This window comes from Physeter macrocephalus, unplaced genomic scaffold, assembly GCF_002837175.3.
Source record: "Physeter macrocephalus isolate SW-GA unplaced genomic scaffold, ASM283717v5 random_622, whole genome shotgun sequence".
Taxonomy (NCBI): domain Eukaryota; kingdom Metazoa; phylum Chordata; class Mammalia; order Artiodactyla; family Physeteridae; genus Physeter; species Physeter macrocephalus.
In genome coordinates, this window is record NW_021145851.1 from 18,014 (window position 1) to 42,980 (window position 24,967).

The window sequence follows — 24,967 nt, forward strand, 5'->3', positions numbered from 1 at the left end:
AAAAAAAAACAAAAACAAAAACGAAAAAAATTATGATCAGAAGAGATTTTACATGACCAACAAAAATCCCTGGAAGCAGGCCAGGCTGTTAGTAAAAATGGTCTCACTACCTCCTCCCCTGTATACCGGCCGTGGCTAAACAAACAAGAGTTCTGTTACCTGCCCAGAACTTTCATCAAGTTTCCTAAAGGGAAGGCAGGGATTATAAACTTAACTCATGACAAGATCCCTCCATTCACAGCAACAGACTACCATCCCAGCTGCTAACCAATTAGCGGTCAGTGTGAGGTTAATATTTGGTGTCTCACTAGCCTGTGCCAGGGGAAGCAGTCTCATCAGGGGAATGCAGCTCTGACCTTTGTTGTTCTCAATATGGGCCTGCCTGATGTCTAGGGGAGGCACACTTGGATCCACACTCATTCATTTACTCACTCACTCCAATTTGCTGAAAGCCAACCTAAGAAGCAGATGCTGTGTCAGGTAGTGGGGAGAAACCCATGGATAAAAGCAGTTCCGTCCTTAGGGTCGACCAGGAGGGGCAGATGCAAAACCAGGAGGGGGAGGGGCAGGTGGGAGTGGACCACCACCTGCCTCAGCCCACTGAGTAGCAGAGCAGCTTCACCAAGGCACGTTACTACCCCAGACCTGCTTGATCAAAGCCTGCATTTTTATAAGATCCCTAAGACGCCTGCACACACTAGGGAAGTCGGGGACGAGGGTGGGCCAAATGAGGCCTGGGGACAACAAACTGCTCCTTAGGGCTAACCCCGCGGAGACAAGCAGAGCTGGTGGCCAACTGCTCCCTGAGAGAACCCTCCCTCTTCCCCCCATCTTTTGGGCCAGGCTGGGCAGGGAGAGGGCAGGTGGTTGCTGTTTGCTGGGTACGGCAGGTGCGGAGAGGAGGCTTTGCCAGACCCAGCGCCAGTTTCAGCCAACATTAGTCTTGGCCCCACCAGACCCTTCCCCAGGGCATTCCTCCCTCTAGAGCCCATTCGCCCCTCCCAGGCCCACAGCCTCTCCAGCCCTCAGCCCCTGAACTCCAAGTTGCTGCTCACATGTACGTCCTGTCGTGAGCTCCTCCCACCTTCACCACCATCCCCTCCAAGGAATGTTCCTCCATCATACTTCTCATCTCCCTTGTGAGGCCGAACTCACACTTCAAGATGCGCTTCAAACCATCTGTGCCCTCAGAAAAGGCCCCCCGGCTGGCCAAGCCCCGCCCTGGGAGCGTGGTCAGCACTACCCCACTGTGCTCCCGGGGCCCACCCCCGCAACAGCGTGCATGTCTGGGGCAGCCTTCTTCGCCCTGCCCCTAACTGTCCATCCTGGGGGCAGGGAGCTTAGGGCAAAACTCTGGGGGCTTCCACTCAAGGGCAGCACAAGCCTGAGCAGAGGCACTCCCCCTGACAGACCAGCTCACTCACCCTCACCTCAGCAAACTATGCAAGAAAGTGCCTCGCCCTCCTACAAGGTGCCATTATGGCAGCCCTGCGCTGGCTCAGTGCACCCTCCCACAGCCTCCCAGGGTGATGCTGTCATTGTGCATTTGATAGGCGGGTTCCCCCACCCAGGGCTGGGGCCGGAGGTCACCACAGGCATAGCAGCCAGGGAGCCATGGTCCCACCTGGAGCCATCTCCACAACACTGGGGCCCTACAGCTCCCGGTGAGGGCCAGGATGCTCCTAAGGTGGCCTGACAAGCAAAGGGCTCCCCACCTCCCCAGAGCCAGAGGGGCAGGACTCTCCTCCTAGTGCCATGCTGAGTGGTGGACAGGCCACAGGGCCTCCTCCCAGAGCAGGCACTGTGCACCAAGCCTACACACACTGAGGGGAGGGGTAGAGTCGCACCCTTACAAAACCTCTCACTTGGTTCTGCCTCTTGCAAGTGAGAAGCCCAGGGTAGGACACTTCCTTCCCTCTCTGTGCCCCCTACAAGGATGGGGACAGTAATTCCTGCCCCACTGGGTGGGGTTTGCTGCATGAGGTGAGACCTCAGTGCCAAGGAGGCTCAGACACCGTAGGAAGCCATCAGGGCAGTTCAGGCCCCAACCTCTCCTGAGGCAGTAGGGGGCTGCTTGCTGTGAAGGTGAACTCGGCACACAGCAGTCAATTGGGTAACACGTGAATATTCTCAAACCCGGTGAAGACAGAGATTGGGCCTGTTTTGTCCAATCAGATGACACAGCTGGTGTGCACCTACCTCCTCCTCTTCCCTGCACCTGGCTCCAGGATGGGGTCTATGAGTTCATGAGGAATCTGCAATGCCTGTAGACTGACCGATCACCTTGCACATGTGAGCAGCTCTTTCCACACGCACACAGATGCTGCACTGGTAAAGGATGTGCAAACTCACTTAAAAGGATTTCTGAATTCTGTGTCATTATGTCTTGTCAAGCACTAGGCCCTGGAAGTCCAACTCCTAACCTATGAGTCCACAACTCTGGTGGATGCTGAGGAGGAGTCCTAATACACCTGGTTGACAAACCCTGTACAACGGACCACCGCACTACACCTTTACGAGGCCATCCATTCAGTCCTGAAGAGCACCGTGGAGGTAGCTCATTCCAAGTGATCCATGCCTCCCCATGCTCATGTCCTCATGTCCAGTCCTATCCCCGGGACCTGGGTTAGTTTTGTGGCTCACTCTCTGAGGCCAGGAGTGAGGAACATAGAGGAAGCAACGATGCAAGCTTTTGAAGCAAGGTCACAGCCTCAAATGCTTGTGCTTGGGACTTCCCTGGTGGCACAGTGGTTAAGAATCCGCATGCCAGTGCAGGGGACACAGGTTCAAGCCCTGGTCCGGGAAGGTCCCACATGCTGCGAAGCAACTAAGCCCGGGCGCCACAACTAATGAGCCTGCGCTCTAGAGCCCATGAGCCACAACTGCTGAGCCTGCACACCTAGAGCCTGTGCTCCGCAACAAGAGATGCCACTGCAATGAGAAGCCTGCTCACCACAACGAAGAGTAGCCCCCGCTCACCGCAGCTAGAGAAAGCCCGCGCACAGCAACGAAGACCCAACGCAGCCAAAAATAAATAAAAACTAATTAATTTAAAAAAAAAAAAAAGTTTGTGCTTGGGCCCTTGGAACATGTGCTCTGAGAGACCACCCCAGAGTAGGATGCCAAACTAGCTGCTTGGGTCACAGAGACAGACACAGAGATGGGCCCAGCCATCCCACATGAGTAACCAAGCCACTGGGGACACCCAATCCAGCTGACATGGGACTACAAAGATGAGAACCCAAGAAGCTGCACTCAGCTGGAACCAGCAGACCTGACAGATGATGCTACACCAATACAGTTACTTTAAACCACTAAACTACTGGGGCCGGCAGCCCAGCTCTGCCCCCAGCGAGCTGGCCTATGCCACTATAACGCCATGGCCTCCCTCAGACTCAACAACGCCACCCACTCTAGACGCTACAGTACCCTGGGAGAGAGAAGGTGGGAAAGAAAAGGTTTACCCAAGTAACCATCCCTGCTGAACCTCAAATCCCCCCAAAAGGACCAGCAGTAGTTCTCTGCACACAGAGGCTGCCCGGGGCAGATGCAGACTTGGGAGGAGATTGGAGCATAGCTCTAGGACTGCCCAGCAGGAGCACAGAGCTGCCCAACAAAGAAAAGGGGGGGTACAGAGGGTCCCACAGGAGAGGAGAGGAGAGAAGGGGGCCATCCTCAGGTCTGGGAGCCACTACCGGCGGCTTCAGGCACCACCGGGAGTGGTGTCTGAGTCAACGCTGGAAAGCAATTCCATATACTTAATCCAATGAGCACTCCCATTCCAGAAATACTTCTAGAAAGTCCTAAAGAGAGAAAAATAAGATGTTTATCACCAGTTCCCAGGTTAGTCCTACTACCTGGTAACATTTCACTGGCAGTTCCCAGTTGCATACTGGGCATCTCCGCAGACACACACCACTGGGATCTTTCACAGCCGTTTGGGCATGGGAGCTGCTCACTGGGACCCCATGACACTCCACCCTCCTTTCCCAAGGGGCCCCATCCATTCAGACACACCCGATGTGATTAGAAAGGGAACCGCTGCATGCAGACACAGGTGCTCCCCAAAGCTGAACACTTGCCTGCCCTTGGGGTTGGTGGGCACTGACGGGTGCCTGGTCCCTGCCGCGCCCCACCCCCCCGAGAGCCCACCTGCTTCCCGCCAGCCCCAGCCCCTCGGCTCCCTCGGCTCCCCTGCGCAATTCCCCCAATTCCCCCTCGACTCCCTTCTTGGCATCCATTACCACTTCTCCCAGCACTGTAACTTGACACCCTGTTGGCTGGGATGTCAAGACAAAAGCCCAGAGCCTGCTTTGTGGGGGCCAGGAAGTCAGAATACATTTTGCTTCTAGGCCACAGAGGCCATGGAGGTGAGCAGCTGGGACGGGATTTTTGAAACCCAGCCATAATTCTTCATGGAGACTCCAGGTCCAGCTATCTCTCTGGGACTCCATTACGGCCCACCCTGCCATGGCAACAGCCGAACATCTTGGAAGAAAGGAAGAGAGCAAGTGTGACCAGGGTCTAGTCCCGAGAGCCCATCCCCCAACCAGGGCCCCCAGCACAGAGGCTGGCAGTCCCAGGGCAGAGGCAGCTGCAGTGGAAGAGCACTGTGCCATCAGCAAGGCCAGGAGGCATCCAGCCTGTCCTGCTGGGGATCCTTCTAGGAACACAGGAGTCCCTAGAAGTCACACAGCCTGGCTAGGGAGACCTAGAGGACCTCACTGGGACTGGAAGCAGGGAAAGGGGCCAGTTTTGGGGACATGCAGAGTCGATGGAGAAACAAACCAAGAATGGGCAGAAGGGAGTGTTCCTTGGGCCAGCAACTGGCAGTGGCGCCACAGAAAGACCCTGACATCAAATGGCAATGGGACAGCCTGCAGGGCCAGCACCCACCCAAGGAGGTCACTGCAGCATGACCCTGCCAGCAGGCAACATGTTCCAGTCGGGTCACCACCAGGAAGGCTAAATCCGATTCAGCACGCTCTCTGCTCAGAAATTTGAGAAGGGGCACTTATTAGAAATGACCACAGTCAGAACTGAAATGCTGACTTATGTCAGATTTGGGAAAATCACCCAGGACACATTTGCTGACCCTTTTTGATGGCCATCCCTGTGCCAACCACCAAGATGCATGCTTCCATGTGATCATCTCAACTGCTCAACTGTCACCCACATCACCCACATCCACAGGTGTGGAAAGAGTCTTAAGAGAGTGACTTCCTGAGGTCACACACCCATGGCCTGCAGATAACCTGGCAGCCTCCTATGGACCCCTGGCAGGCCTGGTCAACTCTGGAACGTCAAGGTCTGCCAGGTGTACCCCACAGTGCACTGGGACCTGGGCCCCCTGTCCTAGTCAGACCAGCTGGGCACCCATAGCCTGCAGGGGGCTAAATGGCATCCCAAAAAGGAGGTGCAGAGCAGGAAAGGGTAGGTCTCACATAAGTGTCAACTGAGGCCTCTAACTCAGGTTATCAAATACCATTTTTGGACAAGGTTAAAAAGGGGAAAATATACTTGAAGGACGCTGGATAGCCACCAGCATCTGCATGCCGAGTCCCTGAGGTGATAAAGAGATGACAATGCGAGAACATGGATGTGGTCCTTGGACTTGACTGGGAAACAACTCTTACTAAACATGGACCGCTACCTGCTTGAGGAAACTGGGTGCGGTTTCAGCACTCGGGAATCCAGGCTTCCAAAGGGCCTGGGCCTGGGGAGTGAAGGTAAAGAGTGTGGAACCCCTCTGCTGGTCACAGCACTATCGCTAGCACTGCCTCTTTCCTCTGTCACCGTACCCACATACCAGGCCAACGATCCTCCAGGGAGAAATTCAGGAGCATGCTGCAGCACGGAGGGACTCCCTACACCAGATGAACCCAAACACACCTCCTGGGATGCCAGCTTCCTCACCAACTCACAGCAAGTCATTTGTGTGCAGATGAAACCACACTCGAGAAACAAACACTGTTTTCCAGCTTGCAATGACCACAAACTTTTTTTTTTTTTGCGAGCCTCTCACTGTTGTGGCCTCTCCCGTTGCGGACCACAGGCTCCGGATGCGCAGGCTCAGCGGCCATGGCCCACGGGCCCAGCCGCTCCGCGGCATGTGGGATCCTCACGGACCGGGGCACGAACCCGTGTCCCCTGCATCGGCAGGAGGACTCTCAACCACTGTGCCACCAGGGAAGCCCCGACCACAAACTCTTATGATAAATGGAAAGTGCTCTATTTGCCTGGAACTTTCTTGCCCCCTCTTAAATATCTGTGTTTCAAACTGCTGGGTCCTGCCCATCCACGCCCTGGCAAATCCCAGGGGATGTCCTCCCAGCATGGCTCTGGTGTCCCCCCTGCCCCAACTGACCTGCTCTAAGCAAAGCAGCTGTGAGACTCCGCCCAGGTCAGCCATGAGGACTCTGGGGGGCAGGGCACTCGTCAGTGGCTCCTGGGACCTGGCCCAGTCACCAAACCTCAAAGAGCTTCAGTTTCTTCATCTGCAGAATGGGATGCCACTGACCATGAGAGGATGCTGTGAACCGTAAAGGGCACAGAAGGTGCATCTAGTCAACGGATGATGACCCCACCTCTCTTCCCCATCCTCGCAGAATGTAGTAACGGGCACACTCAGGGCAGCCCCCAATCACCTTTTCTGTTATAATTTAGCTCTGAATTGATTCATCTGACCACCTGCCCTGAAATCCGAGGTCTCTGGGGACAAGATCCCAGGCTGAGGGCTTCTCTTCCTCCACTGTCTGACCCCATCAGGCCATTAACCACTGTCGTGCCTGAGATGTGAGCTCAGAGTCCTGCCAGGCATCCCTGCTTGTGCCCACTGTGGACAGTCTGCCTGCGCTCCTCCCAGCATGGTCCTCAGGACCCCTTCAGGGGCTCTGCCAGGCTGTTCTAACATCGAGATGACATTTGCCTTTTTCACCAAGTCAGGAGAGCTGCACCAAACTGTGCCAAGACTCACAGTGTCATCATGCTGTAGGCAACGCCCTGCATGAAGTACAAGCTACTCATTTTATTAAAACTCAAGCATTTGAGAACATGTCTTTTTAATATTCTGTGACAAGATAAAGCACTCCTGTTGCGTACAGAAGCAGAACAGACATGCAGGAAAAAAAAATCACACGTTTGAGCGTTCATGATGCTTGAAGGAAGGTCGGACAGACATGCTGTGGTTATTCAGACATGGGTGTCTGGCACACACTCTCCCCAAAATGGTCAAAGCAAAGCCTGTTCACTTCAGGGAAAACAACCAATATGTCACTAATGATAATGTCTGAGCTTCCAACAAGCAAAATATAAAATTTTGGAAAATTTGTGAGCCCAAGAGCTTCCCAACAGATCGGATAATTAACTAATCTGATTCCGCGATACTGTAAAATGAAATGTATCAGTATTTGAAAGATCTCTGTAACTCAGTAAACTAATATTTTCTAATGTTCGATGGTATTATAAACTCAAACATGAGTAAAAGATCATTCAGGGAGAGAAAAAACAAATCTAGGCAGAAGAATCCAAAATAATTTGTGTAGATGCTCCACTCTCAAGGTGGAGCATGACTCCGCATCCCTTCCCTCAGGTGTGAGCTGACTTCCTTCCAAAGGGCACAGCACGGAAAGGGAGAAAGAAAGTAACTTTACAGTGAAGACACCTGACATACACCCAGGTGATCAAGGTGTGACAAGTCACACTGATGGCACGTGCCCTGGACACGTGTGATGAGACGGTCACTTCCCCTCTGAGGTCCTCCTCTCCAAAACCCAGTCCAACCATGAGAAAAACACCAAACAAATTCCAACTGAGGGCCATTCTACAGAACACCTAACTCCAAACTGTCACGGTCGTCAAAACCAAGAAAGTCTGAGAAACTGTCTCAGCCCAGAGAAGCCTAAAGAGACATAACGACAAAATGTCATGTGGGATCCTGGAACAGAAAAGGTATGTAAAAAACAGGAAATCTGAATAGACAGTATAGACTTGGTTAATAGAAATTACTTGTGACAAATGTTCCACAGTTATCTGTTAACAATGAGGGAGACTGGGAAAGGGTGTGCAGGAACGATCTTTGCAACTTTTCTGTAAATCTAAAACAATCCTAAAATTTTTTAAAAAATTGTTCTGTTCAGGGACTTCCCTGGTGGCGCAGTGGTTAAGAGTCTGCCTGCCAATGCAGGGGACACAGGTTCGAGCCCTGGTCCGGAAAGATCCCACATGCCGCGGAGTAACTAAGCCCACCACAACCACTGGGCCTGAGCTCTAGAGCCCGCCAGCCACAACTACTGAGCCCGTGTGCCCCAACTGCTGAAGCCCGCACGCCTAGAGCCCATGCTCCACAACGAGAAGCCACCGCAGTGAGAAGCCCGCGCACCGCAACGAAGAGTAGCCCCTGCTCGCTGCAACTAGAGAAAGCCCACGTGCAGCAACAAAGACCCAATGCAGCCAAAAATAAATTAATTAATTAAAATAAATAAGTAAAGTTAAAATGATACTTTTAAAAAATTGTTCTGTTCAAGGTGCAAGAGAGACTGACAGATTTTAATGTAACTGAGTACAAAAACTTCACTGATAATCAGGGTTTCAGAGTCTACAGTGCAACTAACCATTAGGAACGGCCACTCTGTGTTTTGGTGTCGTATTAAAGGAAGAAACACACAATTATCCAAGACTAACCAAATACTCCTCCCTGCTCAAACTGCTTCTCTGTGTGAGGCTGGACTTTCTTCACATGCTTCATCCCTAACAACTTATCACAAGAGACTGGATGCAGAAGCAGATATGAGAATCCAGCTGTCTACTTATTAAAGAGATCTGCAAAACTGTTATTTTTTTTATAAGCAGTGTTCTTTATGCTAACATGTAATGGGTTTATTATCGTCATCTTTAAATAAATAAGTTATTTTCAGATTTTCTAACACAGTAAATGTCAACATATTTTCCACACGACCAAAGGTTCTCTGGGGTCCAGAGATGGAAAAGGGGCTGCAGCAGTGCTTTCGGCAAAGGGTTTCCTGTCTCCATCACAGATGCCAGTCTGAGCAGAGGTTCCCAAGTGCAGTCCTCCTGACATACCGCAACCCACGTGGTTTTTTCATGCTGCCAAAGTTGTGTTTTGAAAAGCAAGACTTACTAAAAATTTAATAGGACTCACCACACATATACGCTGTAATTTCCCTATAAAACCTATTGAATTATAAGACAACAAAATTTGGTAACCCTGTTCCTGTGGCCTTAAAAAGCGGCAACTGTACAGGCCCCACAGTTACCCAGTTCACAGAGAACTTGCCACTGCCCAGGGCAGCTTGGACACCCTGCATCTGCAGATGGGCAAGCCAAGCACAGACTTCCCGTAGAGGCATGTCAGGCACCCCAGGCCCCCAACGCCAGGAAACTATCCTGCATCTCATGCCCCACTCCCCCCTTACGCCGCACTCCAGGCAAAGGCATCTCCTCCCGCCTCCAGCATGTCTACCTCTGTTCTCACATGAAGGTATCCAGCAAGCTTCCAAGCTCCACCCACATCCAGAGCATCAACTCTCCCCGCTCCAGAGTGTGGACCATGGACTGCGTTTCCCAGCCCGACATCCGGCTCTGCTCCCACCGCCATGGGTCTTCTCAGGCCCTGACCCCAGGCAAACCCAATGGCTCCAGGGAGCTAGCTGGATGCCCGAGCACCCCTATTTCTGGGCCGTGAGCTCCCCAGTACATGCCACCCGGACTGCTCTTTCCCACAATGCCCACGGATACCACACGTGCCTGGATTGGTTGTTCTCTTTAAAGCACTGTTGTGTTAAAGCTGCTTTTGAAAGCTGTCAAGGGCCTGCTTTAAGGAACTCTGCATGTCACCAGATCTCAGTGCCCCCTAAGACCTGAAGCTTTTCAATGTGATTACATCACAACTATTTTTAAGATTTAAGCTCTAAAAATAAGCACTCTTATGGCTTGGGATCCAAGGAAGGGGGACACACAGTAAAGTCTGGTATGTCTCCCATCTCTCCACCCATCAGACGCTCCCCACCTCCTTCGCACTCCCCCCCCCTCCGCCAGGCGGGCCCATCCACAGAGCTGGATCAGCCACAGGGAACTCAGCTCCCCTCTCCCTCATTCTTGGACACCTGTGAGTCCCAAGTCTCCTTTCCATCAGCGCTGTGACAAACCTTACTGGACTATGCCTCACTTCAGAGGAGATGGTGGGCTCCAAGGGTGGGGTGAACTGTCCTGGGCTACACAGGGGTGTGAGTGAAATGGAGCCGTCAAACCCCACATTCTTTTTTTAACCACCTGCTATCCCCCGCTCCCTTTCAGGCTCACAAATTACAATTCGAGTGCTCACCTTCTTGAGGAAAAAACCCAGAAATCTCTTGCAATCAGGCCAGCTCTCTTTTTCCCCCAGGGTACATTCTGCTAACTGAGAAAATACTCCTCTCCTGGTATAAATCCTGCTTGCCCCACCTGGGGTCGCACACGGTATGTGTGGAAAGTGCTGGGTATTCACTCCTGCTTCTACCTGTTCTACACACAGAGCTCCCTTCATCCTTCTTCTCCACCAGGTTAGGTGGCCATGAGGGACAGGATGGGACCCCTCAGGCCAGCGCACTCGCCATTCCCACCCCCAGGGTTGGTTATGGTTCCGGTACACCTGCTCTCCTCATGTCAGAGAAACCGGCTGTATGATAAAAAGCAATGCATATAAAAGCAGAGCCTCCATGGCAGAGGGCTGGCCAGATACCCTCCCTCATATACGCCTATAGGTAGACTCTTTAAACCCACTACAGCAGTGAGGGCATAGCCTGTCAGCATGTGACAAAGCACCAGCAGGAATACATGCCATAAGAGGATATCAGAAACTGCAACTGCAGAATTATACTGAATAATTTCAAAATAAGGAAATAATCTGCCAATCTGCTTAACTCACACATGTGTGAAGAGAAGAGTTCCTGACTGCTAAACAAACAAGCGCTTACAGCTACTACCCTGATGACTGTACACGGTGGCTTAATGGTTCCTGTCAGGGCAGCCACACAGTAATATCCCCAGAAGGCTGGCACCATCCAGTGAGAAAACCATCCCCTCCAATGCCAGAGGAGGGCGTCGTAAAGGCAACGGGGAAGTGGCAAAATTGTGGAGCTCCTTACCTGTCACCAGGCTGGCTCACAATATGCCCCATGTGAACTAGATCACTCTAAGAGTTACAAACAGGGCACCCAGAGTCTGTCACTCTGCCATCCAAAAATAATCTAATGATTTTCAGAAGTACAGGTGAACCCCTCAAAGTACAATTATTACAAACCTGGGATAAGATACAGCCCAGAATAAAGACAGGTGGACAGAGAAGAACCGGGATGAGGAGCCCCGAGGGAAGGGAAGAGGCAGAGAATGAGGAGGAGATGGAGAGAAGTCACAGAGGTTTGGAGAGGTGGCAGCTAAGGCAGGGGAATCCAGAACGAGGAACCAATTTCTGAAGGAACGTACCTCTCAGTTCAGCTCTTACGTGCTGAAATGCAAGCAGGCTATGGATTTCTAGTTGGAACTGATGGAGCTGCTCCCCAAGGCTGCTTGGCCCCTCCTGGAAGCCGCCCAGCCGCAGACAGAGAACTAGCAAGTGAAAGGCCAACCCACAACAGGTGCTGGGGAGGGGCTGGGATCCCCAAGAGCCTCCCACAGACTGCCAGAGCCCCCCTCCCCCCCATCGAGGGAAGTAATCGTCACACAGAAGGAACAGGTTCCTGGCTGCGGGACTTCCAAAGCTCTCACACATGGGGGGGGGGGGGTCCATCGCTGGCGACTGTAGGAGGAGCCAGGGTGAGGGCCACAATCACACTCACTCAGGCTGTGAGAGAACCAGAGCCCTTTCCAGAGCCATCACGCCCACAGCTGTGTAACATTCCCCCGAATCACTCAAGGACGCACATTCCAGCAGACAGCTGGCCGGTGGGTCAGGCACAGCTGCAGTGGAGCATGGTGGGGAGAACAGGGTAGGAGGGGGGCTCACGTCTGCACATCGCTGTGGAGGACCCCCACCCACCCCCATGCGGGAAGCTGGCGCAGCAACCATCGCTGGCCTCACCCTTTGTCATGGAAGGGAGAGGGCTGATGGTCACACATGCAGGCCAGGACCTGGACTCAGACCTCTCTGAAGACTCCATGGCTAAAACTGTAAAGCCTTACAACACCAAGTGAGGATTAAGTAGCTGGACCTCTCTACGCCTGTGAGAGTAAAACCACCCAGACATTTTGGGGGAAAGGCATGGCAGTTTCTTTAAAACAGCTCAATACCCACCTACCCTGTGACCACAGCAATTTGACCCCTAGGTATTTAGCAAGAGAAATGATGATCGATGTCCACGCAAGACTTCTACAGGAATGATCACAGCACCCCAAACTGGAGACTGCCCAGTATCTGCGGACAGGTGAGTGGTCGACTATGCATATCCACGCAGGAGTCCCTCAGCAAAATGCTGATACACACAACAGAGATGGATCCCAATCACGTGGAGTGAGAGAAGCCAGACCCCACCAAGCACACACGCTATGATTCCATTTCTAGGAAGTCTGAGCAGAGGCAAGATAGGTTGAGAGTGGGAGAATACACCCAGTCAGGGAGGGCAGGAAATGTATGGATGGCTCCAGGGCACTTTCTGGGGTGATAAGGTTCTGTATCTCGATAAGGCTTTGAACTACACAGGTGGATACATGTGTGAAAACCACAGCAGGAGAGGCATACACGGCAGGCACCAGCAGTACTTCCTGGCAAGGCAATGCAACCCCAGGGTTTACTGTATCCTTCTTCTCCCAAAGGCCGCTTATAAAGCATGTCCACCCAAACAAGGACTCTATAACTTGTGGAGTCATCTTGGAAACGTTAAGTGATGCACATACCTTTTCCTGTGGACTCCATTTCTACACAGAACAGAACAAAACAAGGCCATCCACACAATCCAACATTACAGATGACAGGCGGAAGCACTATCATGTTACTTTCAGATTCTTTTTCACTTTGGAAGAGGACTCGGGCGTTAACATGGGTGTGGATGACATGCCCCACACACCACACTCACCACTGTGGGTGGCCAAGCCCTGTCTTAATAGCAAATGATCTGCCATCGAGAATCCTAGCTTCTATACAGAGTGTCGCCCTCCACTACCAAAGTCCCAAAAGAAAGATGGGGCAGTGATTCTGTCATCAAGGATACCAGCTTCAATAAAGATGCCCTGCTTTTGCAGCCTTGGTAAACAGAGGGTGTACTTCTGGTGCATTTTACAGTCTGTTAAACCGTGCAAGAAGGTAGAAAGCCAGAAAAACTAAAGCCAAGAGCAGCTCTAATGGCTCAGGTGCTACTGCCAGCTCCCAATAGGCCACAGGCCCCTCGGTAGGGATAAGAACACACATCAGAGTCCTTCCCACCCATACTATGGGGCAGACCATTGGTCCAAGTAAAGCCCTGTCCCACAGCAAAAGAGACACACGATGCAAAGCAGGGAAGGAAGAGGTGTCAGACAGCTGCCTGAAGACCACGCACCCCAATGGAAGCCAGGGAGACACAGTCACCATGACACCTGCCCCACACATCCACACAAGACCCACATGGCTGGCTGGCGAGCAGCAGATATGGGGCTCCAAGTCTGCCCCTGCCCTGCCCGTGAGACCCCGGGAGCCCAGCCTTGTTTCCTCCCAGGTAAAATGAGGAAATAGAGGTGGCCTGCTTAGGCATCCAGTGACTTCCATCCCTAGTGAGCCACACCCCTAAAGTCGAGGCTCCCCAACACCTCTGCATATTCTTTCATAATCCAGTATCCTAAAAAACAGCTAAGTCAGATACTGTCCTATCATTTCTGCCCCCCGGAACGAGCATGGTACCTGCCACAGACAATCCAGGGAGAGTTGGCGCCTCAGAAAAGGGCACACACGAACACATTTTCAGTGAAGTATGGGGGTGGCTAATCATGAAGTTCCCACCCCACACAGGCCCAGGGCAACCAAGGGACCCAGCCCTAACCTTTCAGGTGCAGAACCTCTGGAGAAGAAGCTCATGTTTTACTCAGTTAAATGTTCCTCTACCCAAGAGGGGAAAAACAAAGCTCTTTTCACCTGTGTGTGGCCCAGACTATTTTTGAAGATCAACCAATTTGTGACAGAAAGAGTCTCTTCTATAGGAAAGTGCAGGAGTGGAATCTATTTATCTCAGAAACAAAACAGAGAACCCAAAACAGCTTCCTCTGCCTGTCCCAGCTCCAGACCTCATCCAGCAGTCCAGACTTGGGGTAGGCAGAGGGCAGTACATGCTCATGAGCTTTGGGTTGGCCTCACAAGACCAACAGGATCAACCTCCAGTTCTGCGGGGTTTTGTTTTTCCATGAGCACATTTACGGATGCCAGAACGGAAACCAAACTATTTTAACCTCATTTATATTTTTTAACATCCATATTGAGGTATAATTTACATACCACAAAATTCATCCATTTTAAGAGTATAATTCAGTGATTTTTTAGTAAATTTAGAGTCATGCAACCATCCCTACAATCCAATTTTAGAACACTTCCATCACCCCAAAACGTTCCCTTGTGCCTGTGTACTGTTAATCACTGCCCTCACCCACCCCCACCCCTACCTCAGACCACCATCTGAATGCTCTCTCTCTCTGTAAGTTTGCTTTTTTGGACACTCCCTGTAGATGAAATTATACAATACGTAGTCTCTGGGTCTGGTGTCTCCCTCTCAGCATGGTGAGTCTGAGCTTCATCCATGTTGCAGCACAAATTGGTAATTCGCTTTTTTAAAATTGCTGATTAGTAATCCACTGCATGGATATAGCATATTTTGTTTATCCATGGCCGTCTGGATTGTTTCTACCTTTTTGCCTATTGTGAATCATGCTGCTATGGACACCCATGTACCTGTCCCTGTCTTTGTGTGGACACACTTTCATTTCTCTCAGGTACATTCCTTGGGCAGACTGCTGGGTCATGTGGTAAGTTCATGTCTAACTTTCCAAGAAACTGACAAACCGTTTATGCCATTTTACATTCCCACCAGCAATGTATCAGGGTTCCAGTTTCTCCACGCCCTCGCCAACACCTGTTATTGTCCTTTCTTTTTTTTTCTTTTCTTTTTTTTTTAAAAGAGCTTTTATTTATTTATTTGGCTGCGCTGTACGGCATGCGGGATCTTGGTTCCCCGACCAGGGATCGAACCCATGCCCTCTGCAGTGGAAGCGTGGAGTCTAAACCACTGGACCACCCGGGAAGTCCTTTGTCTGTCTTTTTTATTACAGCTACCCTTGAGACTTGGCCGAGCATATGGTCCACTCTGGAGAATGTTCCATGTGCACATGAGATGTATTCTGCAGTATTCTATAGATGCCCTTTAGCCAAACAGATCAACAGTGCTCTTCAAGTCTTCTAGAATCTTGCCGATTTTCTGTTTAGTTGCTCTACCAATTATTGAGATAGGAGTACTGAAATCTCTTAACTATAATTTATGAACTGTCTACTTCTCTTAGCAATCCTATCAGTTTATGCCTCAGATATTTTGGGATTCTGTTGTTAGGTACATATACATTTGTGACTGGTATATATCTTCCCATGTACTGTTAAAAAATGTCCCTCTTTGGCTCTAGGAATATTTTTTTGTCTTAAAGGCAATTTTATCTGATATTAGTTTTCTTATGGTTACTTATGGTATATCTTTCCTTATCCTTTTACCTAAGGATCTAATGGGTGTCTCTTATAGACAATATATAATTAGGCTGAATCTTGCCTTTTTTATCTGCTCTGACAATCTCTGCCTTTTGATCACGGTGTTTAGACTACTCACATTAAATGCAATTATTGATCTGGTTGGATTTACATTTATCATTTAGCTGTTTGTTTTCTACATGTCTTCCTCTTTTTTATTCTTCTGTTCCTCACTGACTGCTTTCTTTTGTGTTAAATATTTAATGTACCACAATTCTTCTGTTGATTTTTTAAAACTATATTTTAAAGTTATTTTCTTAATAGGTGCTCTAGGGATTACAATAAGCATTTTATTAACATCACAGTCTACTTCAGATTAACACTAACCTGATCCCGGTAAAATATAGAAACTTTACTCCAATACAGCTCCATTTCATTCCTCCTGTTTTGTACTGTTGTTGTCCCATATATCATGTTGTCTATATACGTTATAAATACAACAGATTGTTGTATGCCTTTGGTCAATTGCCAAAGAGCTACGGTTGTTTTTGTCAATTCTATCCAGTGTTATGGTTAATGCTTCATATGATGTTATGTCTTTTAACTAAGAAGAAATGAGAAAAAAATGTCTTTTCTATTAGCCCACATATTTACCATTTCCAGCGCTCTTTATTTCTTCCTGTGAATGTACGTTACCAACATGTCACTTCCTTTCAGCCTGAAGAACCAGCAGGTCTGCCGGCAACAAATCCTCTCAGTCTTTGTTTATCTGAAAATCTGTTTTTGCTTTCATTTCTGAAGGACAGTTCTGATGCACTGAGAATTCTGGGTTGACAATTTTCTTCTTTGAGTACTTTGAATGCCATTCAGTTCCCTTTTGGTTTCCATTTGAATGTCTCAGGTGAGAAGTCAGCTGTTAATTATATTAATGCTTCCCCTATATGTGATGAGTTGTTTTTCTCTTGCTACTTTCAAGATTTTCCCCTTTTCTCTGGCTTGTAACAGTTTGACTCTGATGTGTCTAGGTATAGATCTCTTTGTATTTATGCTACTTGAGGTTTGTTGAGCTTCCTGGATAAGCTTCTGCTCAAATACATGTTTGGCCATTCTTTCTTCAAATTGTTTTTCTGTCTTGCCCCCAAACATGTCTGCAACCTTGGGCTAATACAGCCACTGTCCCTCCCCACTTGCCCAACTCCAAAACTGTCACTTTAACCAACAAGGCCACGGGCAGGGCTGCTGCCCACCACTCTAAATTGAGTGAGACCCTTCTCACCCCTGCAGAGAAGCTGTTGGTCCTTACAGCCTGCAGTAGCTAGGAAGAACGTCCCTACCAAGAGAGCTGGGGAGAGGGCATGAGAGGAGCCCCAGGTCAAATGCCACAGATTCTCACCATTTTTACCCAGAGTTCAGCAGTTTCTTAAGCACAAACACTTCCGCAGACTGTTGTGTGCTTCTGGTCAATTTCCAGAGTGTTGAAATGGCTGATTCTGGGGGGTCAATTCTGTGCTGCTTCATAGTTGTTTTTTTTGGGGAAAGGATTTGACAATTTCTCCTCATTCAATCACTGCTGGAAGCTGCCCTCCAGCCTTGATTTATTTTGAAAATAAAACACACACACATTGGGAGACCAAGTCAGAAAAAATGCCAAAGAGAGATGAAGAGGGGAACACAGAGAAGGAGAGAACTGATCCTACCATTTTATCGATCTCTGCATGCTCTAAATCTCCCCAATGTCATTAAGAAAAAAAAAAAAGTTGTATCTTGGTGATTTTAATTCACCAGCACTTCCTTAAAGAAAAAGGAAATTCTCTCTTCTAGAAGCCACCAGAAAACCCCCTCTAGCCTTCAATATGCTTAAACTGGGTCATAAGAATAGCACAGCATGAAAGAAATAAGCAGTTTTTAAAAAGAGCCAAACAAATTCTAGAAAAATACTATACAGCAATGAAAAGAGTAACTATTCCTACATTCAACAACATAAGTAAATTTCACAAACATTATGTTGAATGAAAGCAAGCAAAGGGTACAGACTATATAATTCCAATTACTTAAAGTTCAAAAACAGGAAAAACTAATCTACGCTGTTTGAAGTCAAGAAAGTGGTTACTCAGAGGGTAGTGACAACAAGTGGGCATGAGGGCGCTAGCAACGTTCTACCTCTTGATTTGAGCTACAAGGATGTGCTCAGTTTGCGAAATGTACCAAGTGGCACATGTGTACTTTTCATTATGTATGCTATACCTCAATTAAACAAAATTCACTATATGGAGGTTCCCAAGGGATGAGCCAGACACTCTCAACGAGGATCCAAAGACTGCCTGCTTCTAACACAGAAACCATGGCCACTCACTCCAAAAAAGATTACAGTTTTAGAATGGCTCTGGGCTGGACTTGATCCTATTATTCTGTCAAAATTCACAACTGTACTTCAACAAACTAGACAGAACATTCTATGTGAGCACTCAAGGAGATCCTAGCTCTACATGCGACGTCGTATTTTAAGTGAAGCTTGAAGACTGAAGGGTAGTTGTTACCAACACTCGTTTCCCTCACCACATGCCATGCACCAGGGTCAATTCTGGGTACGCATCTGTCACCCAGAGATGCAGAGATTATCACCCATTTTACAAATGAAGAAGCACGGGCCAGTATCATCTGCCCAAGGTCAGTCAGGGAGTGTGATCTGACTCTCACTATGCCAAAGCCGGGCTCCTTCCACAATCTCACACTGCTTCAAGAATGCCCTGGGGTCTCCCTAGTCCCACAGGAGGACCCCTGCTCTGTGTGCCTGGGTTAGTCTCTGTCTCTTGCTCTCTTACATTCTTTTATGCTCCTTCAACACTTAACCTCTCCCTCACAATTCATTGGCCTGCCCTACAGGGGAGCATGGTGATTACAGGAAAAAATGTAGACCAGGAGCCCAGGAACACAAGAGGGACCCAGTAACTCTCTGCAAATGTGGGCTCCTCCTTCTCTTCACCCACCTGTGACACTCTGAAAGGAAAGGGAAGGGAAAGCAGACCCAAACTTAAAATTTTATTTCTAGAACTTTAAAAGAGGCCTCTGGTTTTAGAACAGGGACTGCAGAAAGCAGAGCCAGATAAAAAAGGCCTTTCTGGGTAGCAAGAACACAAAGCACACCGCCCCAGACTAATATGCTTCCCCAGTAGGAGGGGGTTAGATTTTCCCATTTATCTCAAGGCGGTAAGAATTTTTAAAGCTGAGAAATACTGAGTCAGACAATCTCTGAAGTCCTTAGGACGCCAACAGTGTGGGGCCCAAATGAATTTAACACAAAGACTGCAGGTTGGGGTCCCTCTGTGGGGTCAGTCAACACAACGAGGCAAAGAGCACCCAGGTTCTCCAGATCTGCACTTACCGCCCCTCACCCCACCCCAGGCAAACAGACATGGAAGGGAGTCTGCAGAGGAGGCACTGAGGGAGACAAGGGATGAACCACAGAGGGGCTGCGGGGCTTCTCAGGAGGCCATGGCCACTGGCTGCTGGCTCATGGGACATCAGGGTGTGAAGGGAGGGGTAACAGCAGGAGCAGGAGCTAGGCCTGCAATTCTCTTTACAGGGAGAAAAGACGGTTTCTTAGTGAAGACATGGGGTGGTACACTGAGTCTTATTTCTTTCAAGGTTTTCCTTAAAAGCTGAGGATTGGGAAAGTTACTCTTGAAGCAACCAGTATCGATGAAGGAGAAACCGAAAGAGCACATCACAGGAGTCCCGAACACAGGGCCCCTCCTCCCTGATGGACGGCCTAGGAGGAGTGATGGCGCACGTGAGAGGGCTGTGCTCCCGACTCTGCCCCTAGCCAAGTGAACCAAGCAGGGTGTAGCATCATCCCTGGCCTCCCATGCCCCAGATCTGAAAAGCAGGGAAGCTGGACCAAATGAAAAAGTTTTCCTATAAACCAGAACCACAGAGCTAGACAGCAGGTATAAGTTTAGTGAAGGCCTGCTGTCAAGCAGGGGAGCCAACAGAGGCTACCATTACCCCATCCTGTGAGACCCACGCCCCATGCTACAGATGTCTGGGCCCCAGGGCCCCAAGAGGGAGGTCCCTTGGCCAGGACGGTGGGGGAGGTGCCAGGTCTGGAGCCCACAGCCATCTCCACGATAAGCCACCGAAAGCTGCTTCCTACAGGCCTGACGGCAGCTTCACACCCACAGGCCTCCTCACGCCCAGGCCTGTCCCTGGTTCCTGGACCCTCCTGCTCACCTGTGTGTGGTTCGCATGTCCACGGGCCCATCGCCCACCTGCCCTTCGCCTCTGCCCATGGCCATCGCCTCTGTGCCTCTCAGCAACCCTTGGGCTGGGCCTGCTCCCGGCTCGGGCGTCACTCTCATGTCTCCGTCAGCGTTTAACTCTGAAGCCAACACTCCTCTCTCCATTTTTATTTTCTTGCTCTCCACATCGTCCTCTGCTGGGTCCCGGTCAAGCGCTCGTTTCTGACTCCGTGTTCGGCATGCTTCTTCAGTCATTCTGAACTTTAGGGGATGGAGAAAACATGACATTTAAACTTGGCACAACGAAGTGGCTGTCTTCTCAGGAACTCTTCACAATGTCAGCATGGAGTGTTTTCCTCACCATGTGACAATGGCAGAAGTAGGTACAACAAATGAAGGGCCCACAAAGCGTGCCCAGGACATTTCTTCACTGCCTTGGGGAAGGCAAGGGCAGGAGCAACAGAGCTTCTGGGAAGCCAAGCTATGCATCACCCCATCCAGGGCCAGAAACCTGCAGGGACCTGGACAGGAACAACAGAAGGTGGCTGCTTATCAGAAAGAAGGGGGAAATCTCTGCACTCCAGACTCAAGAGCAAATAGAGGAAACTATTCTAGATCTGAATTCCCTGCCTATGGGATCCTGAGCACCTACATGGGATTGGAGGTATCTGGAATCCAAGAAGGAGGGACCATGCTGTCTCAGAAGCAGGGTCATAGCCCGACTCCAGCCCTGCACTGCACTGATGAGGGTTGACCCTTCTACTCCCGCTTCAGCGAGGGGCAGCCTTCTCACTCCCTGTTCACCTCAGGGGGGTGAGGAGTTGGGGGGGGGGGGGTCACACTTAACCCTTTGACTGCCGACGAGGCGAACTCTGAGTGGGGTGAGGCCTGGCCCATCACCATGCCGGCACCCTGTACCTGCAGCATACACATCTTGATTGAAAGAAGAAAGAAAAGAAGAAAAAAAACAGCTGAGTCAGTTTTTGATCCCATGACATCACTGGGCTCCACATGACCCTTCCCAGGATTCAGTCTGAGAGACAAAGCACTTTCCAGAAAACCAGTCTGAACCGGTTCCAGACAACAAGCTGAAGTGTTGTTAACCCTCACAGAGACAGGAGGGAAGACCGCAGTGATGTCTGTTTACAGGGAGACTGCTGGCATTCCACAACCGAGTCTGGGACACAGTACTCGCTCTTAAAGGGGCCGCTCAGAGCCCAGCCTTGATGTCCCAGGGGGCAGGACATGGGAAACCAGACTTCAACAGTCAGGGTCTAAAAAGCCATGCAAGAGTTCATCACAGGACAAAAAAAGAATTTAGCTGCCAGTCTCCTGAACTCCTGAAGTACCAGTTCTCCACAGGACAGTCAATGCCCACATCTACCAACATGGGGGCCCGGGGAGGAGCACACTGTATGAGCCTCTCAAAGAATCCCAATTCACACCTGCAGTGCGCCTACGATGAAGACCTCCTGGCTTTGTGTCCAAGCAGGCAGGGCACCCAGCACCTCAGTTTCCTCACCAGCAAACACCCTGGGAGATCTGTCCTGGGTATGGCCAGGCAGAACCAGTCCCGAAGGAGCCCACCTTCTGGAGACTTGGTGGGGGTGGGGAGAGCACAGGGCATTGAAGGGGCCCCATCACTGTATGTGGGACACACTCCTGAGCTGACTCATTTGCAAGCTCCTTAAAGGAGCTGATTTCACAAATGAGCAACAGTGCAGGGCCCTGCCTTGGATTCAAACTGAAAGGAAGGAAAGTGACAGCTGCTTCGTGCTCCTGGCACAGGAGGCCGAGCGTCCGTCTGACACGTGTTAGGCCAGCGTGCCTCGGCCTGGACCCTCAGACATCTATCTGCTCCCACGGGCAGTCCAAAAGGGTTGAATCAAGCAGGTTTTCCCATGGCCATGTCACCCCCGCCCCTGGGGTGCTCCCCATTCCAGGCAGGGCTTGAGAAGTCTGAAGCTCAAGCACACAGCCTATCAACTTGGCCTCCATCTGCCTCCAACCCCTCCTGGCATCCCAGCCTGCACCTGCCGCCCACCCCGTGCCACCTCAGCCCTCAGCCACACTCCACCCCTCTGCTCTCACCCAGATCTCCCCAGCCCCTCCCTTCACCTGTAGAGGTCATCTCCTCACCACCCCGGAGGGAAGCAAGGGATGCTCCCATGTCCCTCTCAGCCTAAAGTTCTAGTTTCTGTCCTTCTCCAACATGCTTTCACCACAAATGCTGTCAGCCTGCTCACTGAGTCTGTCTGGCCTGTCTCCCCATGAGCTGCAGACAAGTCACTGCCCTGAACTGAATGTCAGTCACCCTCCCCTCCTCTCCCTCACTGTGGGAGGGATGGGTCACTTTCCTTTTGGGCACTGCCTAAACAACAGGAGCTGCTCAAAAGTATGGGGAATTGGATGAGAGAAGTGATTTCAGCAGCCACGTTGGATGGTGGGTACCTGTGCTCCCAGGATCAGAGAGGAGCCTATTGGGGGTAAAAGATGAAGGGAGTCCAGGACCTCAGGCAAGGAGGGCCCTCACTGGAGTCAAAGGAAATTCTGTCCCTAAGGGAGAAGCTCCCAGGCTGGCCTGGTGCCCACTGGGGGAGGGAGGTCCGTAGTGAACAGGGAGAATGCACCCCCCAATCCTGCACTCAGAACCGCCCCCAATGCTTCCCACTTCGCCTCTGCTCCAGCCCAGCCTGCAGGGCCCCCACCTCCAGCACAACCTCCGGCCTTGTATACCCCAGGCTCCAATCCATGAAGCTCATCTGAACCCCAGACCCTGCATTAAGTCCCTCCTTCCTCCCAACTGCCCACATGGGTTGGGGTGGGAGGAGAGGCTGAGAAGGAGGTCGCCGTGCATCAGGGTGCCCCAGTGACCTCACTTCATTGTCACTGGTGAAAGACAAGCGGTCACAAGGGGCCAGAGTAGAGCCTCACACCCATGGGGCTGCTCCCACCAGCCCCAGAGACCATGCTAGGCCACAGTTCTGGTCGGGGTCCCCAGCAGAGGACCTGGGAGACCATCTGCTTGTGTTCTGTGTGCGGTGTCAGGGCAGCTCACTCAGAAGCTGAGGGGCTGGAACTCTGCCAACCCCAGGCACGCCCTGTGCCTCTGGCAGGCTGCTGAGTGGGGGAGGGGTGCAGCAGCCTTGCCCCCCTCCCCCACCACATAAAGGGTGAGCACAGCTGGAGGGGGCAGGGCCAGCCATGGGGGATGGAGCCTCAGGCTCTGACCTCCCCCTCCTTGGGTGGAGCCTCCTCCACTGGGAAGGCGGTTGCCTTAGTGCCCACATGGGGCCTGCCACCGGCCAATCCCGGACACCGACACCCCCAGGCAACTGCTCCTGGGGAGGGCAGGTGTTAGTAAGGAGCGGCCTCTCCCTCCTCTCAGCAGGAAGGACCAGTGCCCCAACCTAGCAAATCAGGGCTGGCGGCCACCGCCCTGCAGGCACAGAGGCAGGAACAGCAAAAAAAAAAAAAGTTGTCAGGAAGAAACCAGCCTTGAGGAATGAAGTGTGACCTAGGAATGAAGCATGACCAACAATTTCTGCAAAATGCAGTGAGGAGGTGCATTAGAATACTTTCTAAAGAGCAGGTGAAGAGGTTGGATTACCGCAACTGACAAATTAGGATCTGCTTCAAAACTCCTGGCAAGTGAGGGAGGGATAGCAGCCACAACAGCGTAAGTTCCACCACAGGTCCGGGGAGAACTGCTGGCCCACAGAGAGCAGCCCCCTCTAATTAAGGCAGGATCCAGTGCTGGCTGCCGTCTGCAGGGACAGATCCCAACAGCAGCAAGCCCACCGTAAAGATGCGGCCACCAGGGCTGCAAAGCTGCCTGAGACACAGGCTGCTACATGGGGAGCAGGGCTGGAACCCAGGTGGCCTCAGCCCCTCCTCACTCTCTCCAAACATAACTTGGCTGGACAGGCAGGATACAGCCCAAGTCTTCCTCAGGCCCAAGAAGGACAGGCTCCAGCCATACTAGCGGCTTCACAAGCACACAGCACAGACCAATCCCAGGATGAGTGGGCTACCAAGTCCCAGGCGGAATGCTGACACATGGCTTTGGGTTGGATGCGAATTTCAATTGCTTCTACCAAAAGATGCTTTCTTTTATTAAAATGTCACCTTCCAACTGGTCTGAGGACCTCAGGTGGAAAATCTGTTCTAAGACAACTCCAAAAGGGTGAACTGTGCTGTGGCAGGAACCAGTATTTTTTTTTTGGCTGTGTTGGGTCTTCGTTGCTGCACACGGGCTTTCTCTAGTTGCAGTGAGCGGGGGCTACTCTTCGTTGTGGTACGCGGGCTTCTCATTGTAGTGACTTCTCTAGTTCCAGAGCACGGCTCTAGGAGCATGGGCTTCAGTAGTTGCAGCACATGGGCTCAGTAGTTGCAGCACGCGGGCCGTAGAGTGTACGGGTTTCAGTAGTTGCAGCGTGTGGGCTCAGTAGTTGTGGTGCACAGGCTGTAGGGCACGTGGGCTTCAGTAGTTGTGGCTCACGGGCTCAGCAGTTGTGGCTCGCGGGCTCTAGAGCACAGGCTCAGTAGTTGTGGCGAACGGGCTTAGATGCTCTGTGGCATGTGGGATCTTCCCAGACCAGGGATCGAAGCTGTGTCCCCTGCATTGGCCACAACCCTGAGGTTATCATTAATACTCTGTACTAGGAAATGTTATTTATACCACACTGCTACAAAATAACAGCAGGAACACTACTAGTAATACTCCTGTTGCAGGCATGAGGAAAGTGAGGCTTAGGAACATGTGTTTGGGAGAAGTGACAGAGCTGATGCTCTGAAAAGTAGATGATGTGGGATGCTTTTTCCAGAGCCCAAAGAAGGGAGTGAGCTCGATGAGGTGGCAAAAGGAGGGTGCTGAGTGAAGACTGACCTCAGGTGGAGCACAGAGGGCAGCGGGTGTGTTGGATGGAGGGGGAGTGGGAGTGGGATCCAATTTGTTCTAAAGGATTTGGGGACAGACTGAGGCAGGGAGGTGGCAGGGGGAGCAGTCAGGGGGGTTCTGTATCTCGTGGTTCAGGATGGAAAG

General features: G+C 51.0%; 1 protein-coding gene across 2 annotated transcripts in view; it reads right to left on the reverse strand.

Annotated features, from left to right (window-relative positions):
• The window catches only part of GATAD2A (GATA zinc finger domain containing 2A), a 37,827-nt gene extending 17,643 nt beyond the window's left edge, over nt 1-20,184 (reverse strand). For both annotated transcript variants that reach the window (XM_028485806.2, XM_028485805.2), the window contains exon 1: nt 19,916-20,184. In XM_028485806.2, the coding sequence (XP_028341607.1) occupies nt 19,916-20,178 (263 nt within the window). In that variant the 5' untranslated portion in view covers nt 20,179-20,184. The remainder of the gene's footprint in view (nt 1-19,915) is intronic.
• Between the last annotated feature and the right edge of the window lie 4,783 nt (nt 20,185-24,967).